Genomic DNA, 11,665 nt, shown 5'->3' on the forward strand with positions numbered 1-11,665 from the left:
TAAATGTATTCTGTTGAAGGATGAGTGCAAAGTCTTTCAAAGAACTTGGTGAAGGCTGTACAACGTCTTCCACAGGCACCACACCACAGTATTACAAATCAGTGTTTCAGCAAGCTCTGATGCCACACAACTGAAAACCCTCCTTTCTTTTTATATGCTAAGGCTAATTCTTTATATTTTCTGTCCATTAAGAAACAACTATACTTTAAAGCCACGTTTCAGATCCGCGCATAACAATTTAGATAAAATGACTGAAAGTGATAGAGAAATGTTAAAGCTTCATAAAGCAAACCTACACTGGCTGAGGGTCTAATTCTGTATTTCTAACATTTTCTTAGGTGTCTCATCCAACCTCTTGTTCAAAACAGGATCGACTGAATTCAGGCTATGACGCTGAGGGTCCCCTTCATGGGCAATTTATTCTTTTTTTTTTTCTCCTCCTTACATCAATCTGAAGCTCTCGTTTTGGTTTTATACCCATCACCTTTCAGTCCCCTGCCATACACCCCCACAAATGGCCCAGCTCCACCTTCTCTTTAACTTGTGCTCACCTGGAATGACAGTTTGGCCTTTTACTTTCATGCATTTTGTTCCTGGTCTATAAATGGTGACAACAGCTCCTTCTCCACCCTTTGACAGGTCAGAATGATCATCCTAGACATGATCCCGTTCGGGGACTGTCCCTTCTGTTGCTATTTCATAGCCAACACAACACAGCCTTCATTTGGATCGTGACATTACAGGTAACATAAATCTGATGTACATAGTTATAACCCACTCTGGTCTACTCCTTATCTAACTCTAGGAAACCAACCAGCATTTCAGCATCCATATTTATTTTGGTTTTACGGGAAAGTGAGGCAGGTTGTGTCATGTCATGTGAGGCAACCAGAGGGAGCTGTGGAGACCAAATAGGACAGAGTTAACTCAGCATCTTGTGAACCTATTTGCATGACTCTGGGTTCCACCCACACACCAAGAAGAGGATTAACAACAAAAAAACCCAACATACATGCTGGGATCAGGGAGAGCATGCAACGTAGGTATACTCCAAACAGCTGTTACATCATTTAAATAACTTCATTTGCTTTCCTGTTCTGAACAAGCCAGCATTTTGATTTTCTTGTATTACGATACATTTCAGTACACTTCTGGTCAGCATGTGGTGAGGGAGAGGTCTTTCTTCTGCCCTGCCCCGTTCACTCTCTTTCCTTCTGTGCTCCTTCAACATTTATTTCCTTTAGGCTTATCATGCCATTGATAATTTGTGGACAGCTCTTTGTTATTTTTCCGTATTCATAGAATGGATGGGGTTGAAAGGGCCCTTAAAGCTCATCTCATTCCATTCCCCCTGTCACGGGCAGGGACACCTTCCACTAGACCACGTTGTTCCAAGCCCCGTCCAACCTGGCCTTGAACACCTCCAGGGATGGGGCCAAAATCTAGTTTAATCCCAGCTACAAAGGAACAAAACGTACAAGTCCTGGATTCTCCTACTGCATTTCAAGGGTTTTTCACTGGTCTGCTCAGCCTAGAAACGTGCTGGTAAAGACAAAGAAAAGCCAGTGAACCCCAGTCCCCCCAGACCTATGGGAAGCATGACAAGGCTGGAAAGCAAGAAGCCAGCCAGCCATTGCACACATCACGAGACCGTCATACAAGAAAATTTCCCCTTTTTACCCACCAAAAGTTATCAAAAGACCTTCAGAAAAGGGTCTGTTGTCTTGACCTAGCAAACATGCTTGGAGAAGACCATCCTTCAACCTGTCATATACCCAGCCCATGCATTATTTTTTTCTGGTAGCTGCAGAGTTTTGTTAAATCATGTTCCTTCTCCCATAAATTAGGATTTATGAGGTGTTTCTGGAAACACCCTGCATAATTAAACACCATGGGAATGTTCTGAGGCCCTAAAACGTTTCACAAACACTTATTAATATGTTGCCTATGCAAATAGTTGTGTTATGATAATAGCTGTAGGTGACGCCTAGTGTTGAGCAATAGCATCCCCTTAAAGGAGATATATCAAGGTCATTTCTGCCATTGTCCTAATTATACTGTGATTCACTGCCTCAAATTTTGGATTATTCAACTTTCACTTGTAGTTTGTATAAAATCAGACAGCCACAGTTTCTGATAGTGTCAAAAAACAGTGGATCTATACACTAATACACAATTAACTCTTGCTACCTACCTGGGCCTATATTTCAGTTTATATTTTTCTAATGGGCAGAATTCTTGCTGATATACTATGTGCTCAGATGATGTAAGCAAATAGAGCCTCTTTGAAGTGAGGAGAATGAATGTTGTAGACCTACATCAGCAGAGCATCCATCCCTAAGCATTTTCCTTTGATTATTTCTTCATTAGCAGGAGCTCCTGACTCAGCTTTACAAACAAAACTTCTGCGCTCTGAAGTTGAACAGAACTGGTTTGGCCACATAAACCATATCTTAGCTAGGCAAGAGTCATTACTACCTCAGTCCCTGCCTGCCTTACACAAGGATATAATTTTCTAAAACAATTTAAAATTAATAGGCGCTGACAATATTAACATTCTGTATTGTGGTGTATGCAGTCTGCATTACTCTTTGCCCTTTATTCCCTTTGTTAGTCACTCCAGAGCGCAACAGAAAAATGGGGGGAAAAAGAAAATTCTGTATAGTGTTGTTACATTATGGGAGAATTTTGAAAAGAGTTAATTAGGTTGCAGTCAAGGGACTGCATCTTAATAAGACAGCCGGGAATCTGCTCCTAACTCTGTTCAGGGATCTCCAAAACGCCACCAAGATCGACTGGGAGAACGATGCAGAGTGCTTAAGTAGAATCCTTCTGGGGGGGTGATTTTCATACTTGCTCTATCTACTTTAATACCCACGTCTTGAAAGAGCAATTTTGGGGTGCATCCTTGGAGGGGGGGAGGTCTTCCAGTTTGAAATTACCAAAGAGTTAGAACCAAGACATGCTGCAAACTTAGGGAGGAGAAGAAAAAAAAAAATCTAGACTATATTTTCCAGCTGAATTGTAGATATGATAATATATATGCCATATACGACATTCATCCTACCTTGTTAGCACCAGATCACGCAAACCTGAAGCTACCTCTGCCATGGCACATGCCACAGACGGAACAGCCAGGACTGATGGAGGTAATTCTGCCCCTGTACGCATGGGGGTGCTGTGTGCGATGGGAGGCTCCAGTGGACTCCCAGGCTCCCTCTGGTGGCAGAAGCCACCAAGAGGACATTGTCCAAGTGCGCATGCAGTCCACCCGTCTTCCCAGAAATCAGTTCGCTGCACTCAACCTTCCCTCTGGTGGGAAGCTTCCTGCAGGGAAACACCAAGTACATTCAAATGAATTAAAACCACCACCATCACGGTGTTTATAACATGATGCGTTGATGGAATTAATTATTTTATGAGGCAGCCCTAAGGATCCCCTGGACTGTGGAGCTTATCAGGAATATTCTGGAGACATCAGGAAATGAAGTTTCAAAGAACTTCACAAACATCTTTTAGTATGCCATATATGGAAATTATTTCATGCTAATAGTAATAATATCCTCGTAGATTCAGACTGCTCTGACATCATGCGGAATGAAATATGTAAAACATTTATTTAATCAACTCCTCATTTTAAGCTTCCTAATTGGTGATGGCTTCATTTTTATTTAAAAGATAACTCTGTGACAGTTTTGCTCTTTAAAGTTTTTGCACCAGATACTTCCTCTGGCTTAGGCAAGAACATATCTATAAACTTCGTTAACATCATATCAGATGGAAAACAAGTCCTGTGTCTCTGGAGATTTATCTAGGCATGGAGACACATACTAGATGCTAGCTGGTATTTCCAACAAGGAAAGCAAATCTTGGGTGTGCTGCCACACTGTGCCACTGGCATCTCTGAGACTCCCTTCGCAGTCACGCATTTAACGAAGATAAGTCACCAGAAGTCTATTAATTCTTAGCGTATTTTTAATTCTTAATTAAATCAGTGGAGCAAAACCAGGAAATTTTGAGATGAAAAGAACTTGCAAGGTACCATCTGCATTTTGCATTATTACCTAACTCAGCTTTAGATAATCATAAACAGTGAGCAAAACAATTACTGCAACTGCAGGACTAATACATGCAACAAAGTTTGCTTCACAAGTAATTAAGGTACAAAGGGTGTCTCAGCTCCTCCAGGCAATCCAAGGAAGGGTATAAATACTCTCTCCGTTCAAGGGTTTTCTAGCTACTGCTCTTGACTTGTTCTCTCCGGTACACTGAGTAAGTCTGATTTGACCACTATAAAACCCTTCAGTTTAATTTTGCTTTAGCATGAATTTTGTTAAAATCGGGACTAAATCCTGCATAAATATTTCAACTCAGAGACATTAGTAAGCATCTTTCTATATAGGTTTTCTATGCTGGATAAAGGATGTAAAAATAAAAGCGAGGGCTTTTCAAGACTGCTTTGGGCTGTTAATTTTAGGGGAGAATTGGGAATTGCAATCTCTTCGTTCTGAAAAATTTTCAGAAGAGCTCTGAGAATAGGTTTTAGCACTGTTTTTGCATATATGGTGTGATTAGGGGACTCAGCAGTTGTTAGGTGGGGGGATTTCATAGATAACTATTGAAGTAACATCCTTATTCAAAGTCAGTTCTGTGTAGCTGTGGACATGCAAAAAGAACTGCTGCTGTTCCTAATCTACTCATCCTCAGATAATTTGAATGGAGTCACAACAAGCTACACCGAGCGAGGGTTAGATACTATTACTTAATGTAACTCTGGAAATAAGCTTTCATATCTAACTATTAAAACTTTGCTACTATTCTAATGTGTTTTTACAGAGATTAAGCTTTTTTTTTTTTTTAGGTCAAAGCTACACTCTAACCTGAGGCTATTTGGGGGGAAATGCTATGCATGCTTTTTGCCTTTTTTTTTTTTTTTCCTTCCCCGAATGATACATTTGAGGATACTTTTGCTTTCCTCTGAATACAGTTGAGACAAGTAAATAGACCAAAACCAGCTCGTTTCGTTTCCCCTGCGCCGGCATGCTGCTGGCCCCAGGGGCAAAATAGCGCTGAGCTCCTGAAGTGAAGGAAAGCAGCTTTCAGGAGATCTTTTAGTTTATGTTTGGCAATATAATAGCTTATTTATAGAAAGTGTTGCTGCCTACATATTTTAGGATCCTATATACTACCTCTCCATAGACAAGACTTACTGATTTTAGACGTTAGCTCCCAAACACACACCAGCTGCCTTAGAAACATTCCGCGTTTTCTCTTTACTTATTGTAAGGAGCACGGGGCAAAGCTGCCATCTCCCCTACTCATCTGCCTAATGTTCTCAAGGACGGCAGCTCCTCCACGCTGCAGCACATAGGACTTAACTGAGAATAAAATGATACTTTTACCTTATTCATCACTATAAGGTATCTTTGTTTTACAAGTTAAAAAAAAAAAAAAAAGTGCGGTGCTATACCATGGAGATCTAGCTTTTATGTGAAGATTTAATCTGAAGACAGAAATAAACACAATTAAATGTGTGTATCCTAGCTGAAGCTGCAATTTTCTTATTTGGGTTGACAATATCACCACAACATAAATTTTTTAATTAAACCAGTATTTTTAACCCTCCCATTCATTCTTAGCCTTTCATTTTTCTGGGTTTTAGTGGAACATTTTAGCGCCTGATAACACCAGGAATCTGCAAGGAGAATAACATAGGAAATCAAGCAGGCTGCTAAACACTCAAATCTATTGAAAATCTAGATTTTTATTTTTTTTTCCCCCCTCTCTCCCTTACACCCCACCTGGAGAGCACAGACTGCAGGCGCTGCTCTGGGAAGCTGTGTGTGGGAGGATTAGAGACGCTGGGAGCAAGGGGGGGGACAAGTTCAAACTTGTCACCAGGAAATATTACAAGGGATGGGAAGGTTTTCGGGCAGACCTCTGGGTTTGGAGGCAGCACACAAAGAACAGGGAGGATTTTTGGTCCAAGGGGAAGAGAAGTAAAGAAAGCAAGCTGAAAGCAGCAAATTAGAAATAGATTAGTAATTAGACAAATAGGTGCCGGCTAAGTAAAAGGTGGCAGACACAAGGAAAAGAGCTCCACTGCTGTTTTTATACAAATTATCTCCATTTAGAGATCTCTTAGAGCCAAGCTTAAAAGTACCAATAACCAGGTGAAAAGTATCAATAACCAAGTGCATGTTTTGGGGTGGGTTTTTTTGGTGGGTTTTGGGTTTTTTTTTTTTCCCCCTCTAATTCCGTACATGAATTGCAGACCCTCCCCTCCCACAGCTGGGCCATGGCTTCGGACCAGCTGGCGTGCGCCAACCCCTGCGAGGCAAAGTGTCCCCAACCCCTGGCCACCAGCAGCAACGAGCCCTGCGTCGTGGCCTGCGGGGACTCCCGGGTGATTATATACCCGCCGCCCGTCGTTGTCACCTTCCCAGGGCCCATCCTCACCACCTACCCGCAGCAAACCGTCGTGGGAGCCTCCGAGCCCCAGGAGGTGGCCCTGGCAGAGCCCCCCGCTCCAGCACCACTGCCAGGAGGGGTGGCGGGGAGGCTGGAGGCGGCAGCGGACAAACTCGCCCCCAAGATCGTTGCCCGAGCAGAGCCGCGCTGTGGCCCCAAATACTCCTACACCTATTCTTCCCAATGGACGCATCCCTGCAATTCCTACCGCTCCGGGAAACGATGGATGTACTGAAGCCCAACCACGGCACGCGCGGAGCGGGTTGAAGAAGTAGCAAAGGAACGTGGAGGTGTAAATTAGGGGTGGAACTGGAGGCACCAGCCCAACACTGGGGGTTGTGTGGCTCCAGCTGAAAAGGATTGGAGCTGCAAATGCTCAGCACCTGTGAAAGGCAGGCTCATGTGTGCATTTTCTCATTTTGCCTGTAGTTTAGGTCTGTTATCCTCTGGCTTTCCGGTTTAGTCATCTGCTTGCACTGTGCTTTGTCTTATTGCAGTTGTGTTACTGGCACCGAGCTTAGAGAGGTGACTTAGGATGCTAGAAATTGCACACAGCAACTGTGCCAAAGGAGAACAAACATTTTTTACAGACTGTAACACTTTGACCCTGGTGATTAGCCAGAGCCTCACTGAACCCCTGGAAAGATGGTCTTTATACTCAGTACAATTTTGTTCCAGAATTGTAGAAAAGCTGTCTCTTTCCAAATAAATTTTCTGTACCAAAGTATGTCTTCTGGTTTTCATTACCACATAATAATTTCCTTCTTCATTTTCTTATCAATTGGATTTATAGTATATTTACCCTTGGTCATAGGTATTCCGTGTTCCTCCTTTGAGTGCGCGTATCACAAAATCCCAGGAATGCTTTTCTACGCAATGTCACTAAACACATGCTGAACGTTTGACACTTCCCAAGACCAACCTGAGTCCCTGGCAGCTACCGCTTCTAACAGCACCCCCTGCGAGTCCTTGGGTAATGCTCAGCTCCAAATTTATCACGTCCATCTCAGGACAGAGCAACTTCCACAGTAATTTGTCCCAAGCCCAAAGCAAGACAGGAATACCTGGGTGCAGCCAGCAGGGTGGAGGAATGTGCCACCCATGCACAGATTGTGCAGAGCTTTTGACATCACAAGGCAGGGGGGAAGGATGCCCTCGGGCTACCTAAAGGTGACAGCACTCCTGCATGTGCTGGCCACATTGCAGGGCGTATGCTGGGGGCATCACCCCAAGCATCATCACTGACTAGGGGAAAGAGGGTGCAGAGTATGAATGGCAAAGAAAAACGCCACTTGTTTAGTTTTTATTCTTCTATAAACCTCAGAAAACAGACGGTGGTGTTTCACCTTTGAAATCTGTCTCTGGTAACAAAGCTAATCATTTTCTACCGACTCCTCCTCCTTGCAGTTCAAAACTATTTTCTGAGAGAAATTTGGAGCTTCCACGAATGTTTTTAGAAAACGAATTGCCATCTAACATTTCACATCATTGCTCAGATGTAGACATAACTCCAGCCACAGTGAAGAACAAATTCAGACCCCCCAAAAAATTGTACATGCAATGCGGGTTCTTTAATGTGGATGGAAAATGCAAAAGCCAGTGACAGCAGGAAACAAAACAACACAGAAACAATGAATTGGAATCAGGAAAATCCTAAGGCTGCAGCGAGGCACAGCCCAGGGCGCCAGCCCAGAGGTTCCCCCCTCCTACTGCAGGTTGGGGGTCTCAGAGCCGGGCAGAGCCGGGCAGACTCATCCGAGGACCGGCACAGCGTGGCTGTGGGGCTGATAGAGGGGAGCTCTGGGAGGCAGTGCTGGGAACTCTAAAGCCGCCAGCTGGAGATCTGCAAGGTTGCTCTGTGCAAATAAGCAAGGACCTTCAAGTTGGAGTCGCTGCTTTGGCACAGGCTGAGCAGGGGCTGGGAGCTTCGTTCTGCGTGTGGTGGGAGGAGAGAAGAGGTGCCGCCTGTGGAGACGGAGGGCAGATGCAGCATTGAACTCCATGGACATTTGGGGTTTAGCAGGGCCCGCAGTTGCCACTGAGGTACCTGTGGCCACGGCGCCAGCCGCCCTATTCGCAGGTCCCAAGGAAGGCCTCCGTACACCCCATAGCCCCCAAAGCCTCCAAAACCACCACGGCCTCCAAAAGTGCCGCCGTAACCCCCTCCAACACCGGGGGCTCCCGCTGAGCCAACAACGCTGTACTGAGGGAAGGAGCTGAGGATGGGCCCGGGGAAGGTGACCACCGAGGCCGGGGGCTGGATGACCACCGTGGAGTCGGGGCACTGGCGCACGCAGGGCTCGTTGGCGGTGTCAGCCAGCGGGGCCGGGGCGGCCACCCCACAGGAAGGGATGCACAGGCTGGAGCACGACATCTTTTGGTTCAGGAGGTGAAGCTGCAAGACAAGGTAGAGCTACGGCTTAGTGCAAGACCTCATCCCAAATCCCTCCTGCCTCTCTCACACTTCGCATCTCTGTCAGAGCACAAGCTATGCATCATCTCAGGCACTCAGAGCAAAAACCTGATCCAGAGGTGAAATGCTGCTCTAAACCACTTGCTCCCCTCATACTCCCTGGTCCCGACTTGCCCACAGGACGGAGGAAAAACTCCCTCCTCCAAAGCAGATGGAAAATGACAGAGCTCCCAAAGGACTTGAGTGCATTGGTAGACTCCGAGTATTGTACGTACAAGTCTAAATTTCCATCCCTTGCATAGCTCTGGAACAGCACCATCACATCCTAACTATGAAAGTGTGGTGCAGGCCTGAGCAAAGGAAGCCTTGAGAAAGCCACTGCAGAGGAAGGAAAGATGGAGCTAAGCCTTGGACTTACCGCGGTGATGAGGAGGGTCAAGTAGAGGAAGATGGATGGAGGGCTGGGAAGGTCTCAGCTCTTTTATACCTGTCTTGGACTGCTCAGGGCGTTGGCCAGCGGGTGGTGGCAGAAAACCCAGGTAATCATGAGATGTAGGAGACAAGCATCATGAAGCAGGTTGTGATGCCGTGCAGTTTTCTCTGTCCTAATACAAAGGTATACAAAGGTATACAAAGGGTATACAAAGGAAGAAACGTGCCCTGCAGAGTAAACAGGTAATGGGAAGGGACAGACCATAACACAACATTACATGAAAGACAAGGCAGTGCTGTAGCTGACCTGGCGGCACCAATAAACCCTAATCTGTGTCTAATCCCCCCACGTTGCTTCTGTGCCAGAGTCCTGGGCATCTTGCAGAAATGCTTTGCAATCCTGTGCACAGCCATCACGCCTGTCATTACCTCCCTTTTACGAGGCGGTAAACTGAGGCAACAGGATGTTGGGCAAAGGGAGAAACCATCCCACCTGCTCAGGTCACCTCCCAAATGTCAGCTGTGCCCCATGATGGGGCCTCAATCCAGGACACAAGGGCTGGGGAGATCGCAGTACCGGGAGCAAGGGGTATCCCGAAGCTTTGGGCATACTCCAGCCACTGCATGGCTTGTTGATTTTTAGCTCCCCTCTTCACTTGACAGTCCTGCAAAGAGCAGAGGAGATGGGTCCCGTGTGGGACAAAGCTCCATCCAAACAGTGCTGGCACAGACATGGTTGGGAGGGCAAAGAGAGCAGGCACTGGTGCCCTGCATCAGTGGAGACGTGAACGGAGGAGCAGAAGAGGGCAAGAACAGGACCAGGACATTTCAGCTATTCAAATATGTGTCTGTTCAGCTATTCAACTAGGTGTCTGTTCAGCTATCCGTCCCTCTGCTTATTCGGCCATGTGTCTGTGAGCGTGGTCCTTGCGAGGGACCCTCTCTGGAGGGACTTGATTTCTACGCTGGGCATTGAGGGCTGTGCCAGGAGATGCTGGCCGAGCACCCAGAGGCACCAGGCTGCACGTGGCCACGCTCCCCACAGGCACGCTGGGCATTGCGGGCTCTGGGCACGTGGTTGGGCTTCTGCTGAGTGTGGCGTGCTTGAGCACAGCAATCTTCTGCAAGATGCCCAGGATTCTTCCATGTAAGCAAAGTGGGGGATTAGGGACAGATCGGGGTTTATTGGTGCCATGAAGTCAGCTACAGCAGTTCCTTGTCTTTCATGTAATGGTGTGTCACAGTCTGTCCCTCCCACCACCTCTTTCTTCTCCAGGGCACAGTAACAGGGCAATGTCCACAATGAAGAGGGATTTAATTGTCTCTCATCATTACCTCTGCCATAAAGCTTGTCCTCTTGATCTCATGATTAGCTGGGGTTTCCACCACTACCCTCTGGCCAACGCCCCGAGCAGTCCGAGACAGGTATAAAAGAGCTGAGAGCTTCCCAGCCCTCTATCCACCTTCCTCCGCTTGACTCTCCTCATCACCGCGGTAAGTCCAAGGCTTAGCTCCATCTTTCCTTCCTCTGCAGTGGCTTTCTCAAGGCTTCCTTTGCTCAGGCCTGCACCACACTTTCATAGTTAGGATGTGATGGTGCTGTTCCAGAGCTATGCAAGGGATGGAAATTTAGACTTGTACGTACAATACTCGGAGTCTACCAATGCACTCAAGTCCTTTGGGAGCTCTGTCATTTTCCATCTGCTTTGGAGGAGGGAGTTTTTCCTCCCTCCTGTGGGCAAGTCGTGACCAGGGAGTATGAGGGGAGCAAGTGGTTTAGAGCAGCATTTCACCTCTGGATCAGGTTTTTGCTCTGAGTGCCTGAGATGATGCATAGCTTGTGCTCTGACAGAGATGCGAAGTGTGAGAGAGGCAGGAGGGATTTGGGATGAGGTCTTGCACTAAGCCGTAGCTCTACCTTGTCTTGCAGCTTCACCTCCTGAACCAAAAGATGTCGTGCTCCAGCCTGTGCATCCCTTCCTGTGGGGTGGCCGCCCCGGCCCCGCTGGCTGACACCGCCAACGAGCCCTGCGTGCGCCAGTGCCCCGACTCCACGGTGGTCATCCAGCCCCCGGCCTCGGTGGTCACCTTCCCCGGGCCCATCCTCAGCTCCTTCCCTCAGTACAGCGTTGTTGGCTCAGCGGGAGCCCCCGGTGTTGGAGGGGGTTACGGCGGCACTTTTGGAGGCCGTGGTGGTTTTGGAGGCTTTGGGGGCTATGGGGTGTACGGAGGCCTTGGGGGCTCTGGGGGCTATGGAGGCTATGGGCTTTATGGGGGCTACGGAGGCCTTGGGAGCTGCGGATATGGCGGCTGGCGCCGTGGCCACAGGTACCTCAGTGGCAACTGCGG

The 11,665-nt window shown here is 47.0% G+C and overlaps 2 protein-coding genes across 2 annotated transcripts in view; one reads left to right on the plus strand and one right to left on the minus strand.

Annotated features, from left to right (window-relative positions):
- Nucleotides 1–8,349: 8,349 nt before the first annotated feature.
- Nucleotides 8,350–8,845, minus strand: LOC104291233 (claw keratin-like). Its single transcript, XM_009890443.1, has 2 exons — nt 8,519–8,845; nt 8,350–8,436 (listed from the first exon to the last, which is right to left on the minus strand). The coding sequence occupies exons 1-2, from the start codon at nt 8,843–8,845 to the stop codon at nt 8,350–8,352; spliced, it is 414 nt and encodes a 137-aa protein (XP_009888745.1).
- A 2,395-nt stretch (nt 8,846–11,240) lies between these two features.
- The window catches only part of LOC104291234 (claw keratin-like), a 7,165-nt gene continuing 6,740 nt past the window's right edge, over nt 11,241–11,665 (plus strand). Inside the window, exon 1 of the mRNA XM_009890444.1 lies at nt 11,241–11,661. Coding sequence (XP_009888746.1) covers nt 11,268–11,661 — 394 coding nt within the window. The 5' untranslated portion in view covers nt 11,241–11,267. The remainder of the gene's footprint in view (nt 11,662–11,665) is intronic.

This window comes from Charadrius vociferus, unplaced genomic scaffold, assembly GCF_000708025.1.
Source record: "Charadrius vociferus isolate BGI_N301 unplaced genomic scaffold, ASM70802v2 scaffold698, whole genome shotgun sequence".
Lineage (NCBI taxonomy): Eukaryota > Metazoa > Chordata > Aves > Charadriiformes > Charadriidae > Charadrius > Charadrius vociferus.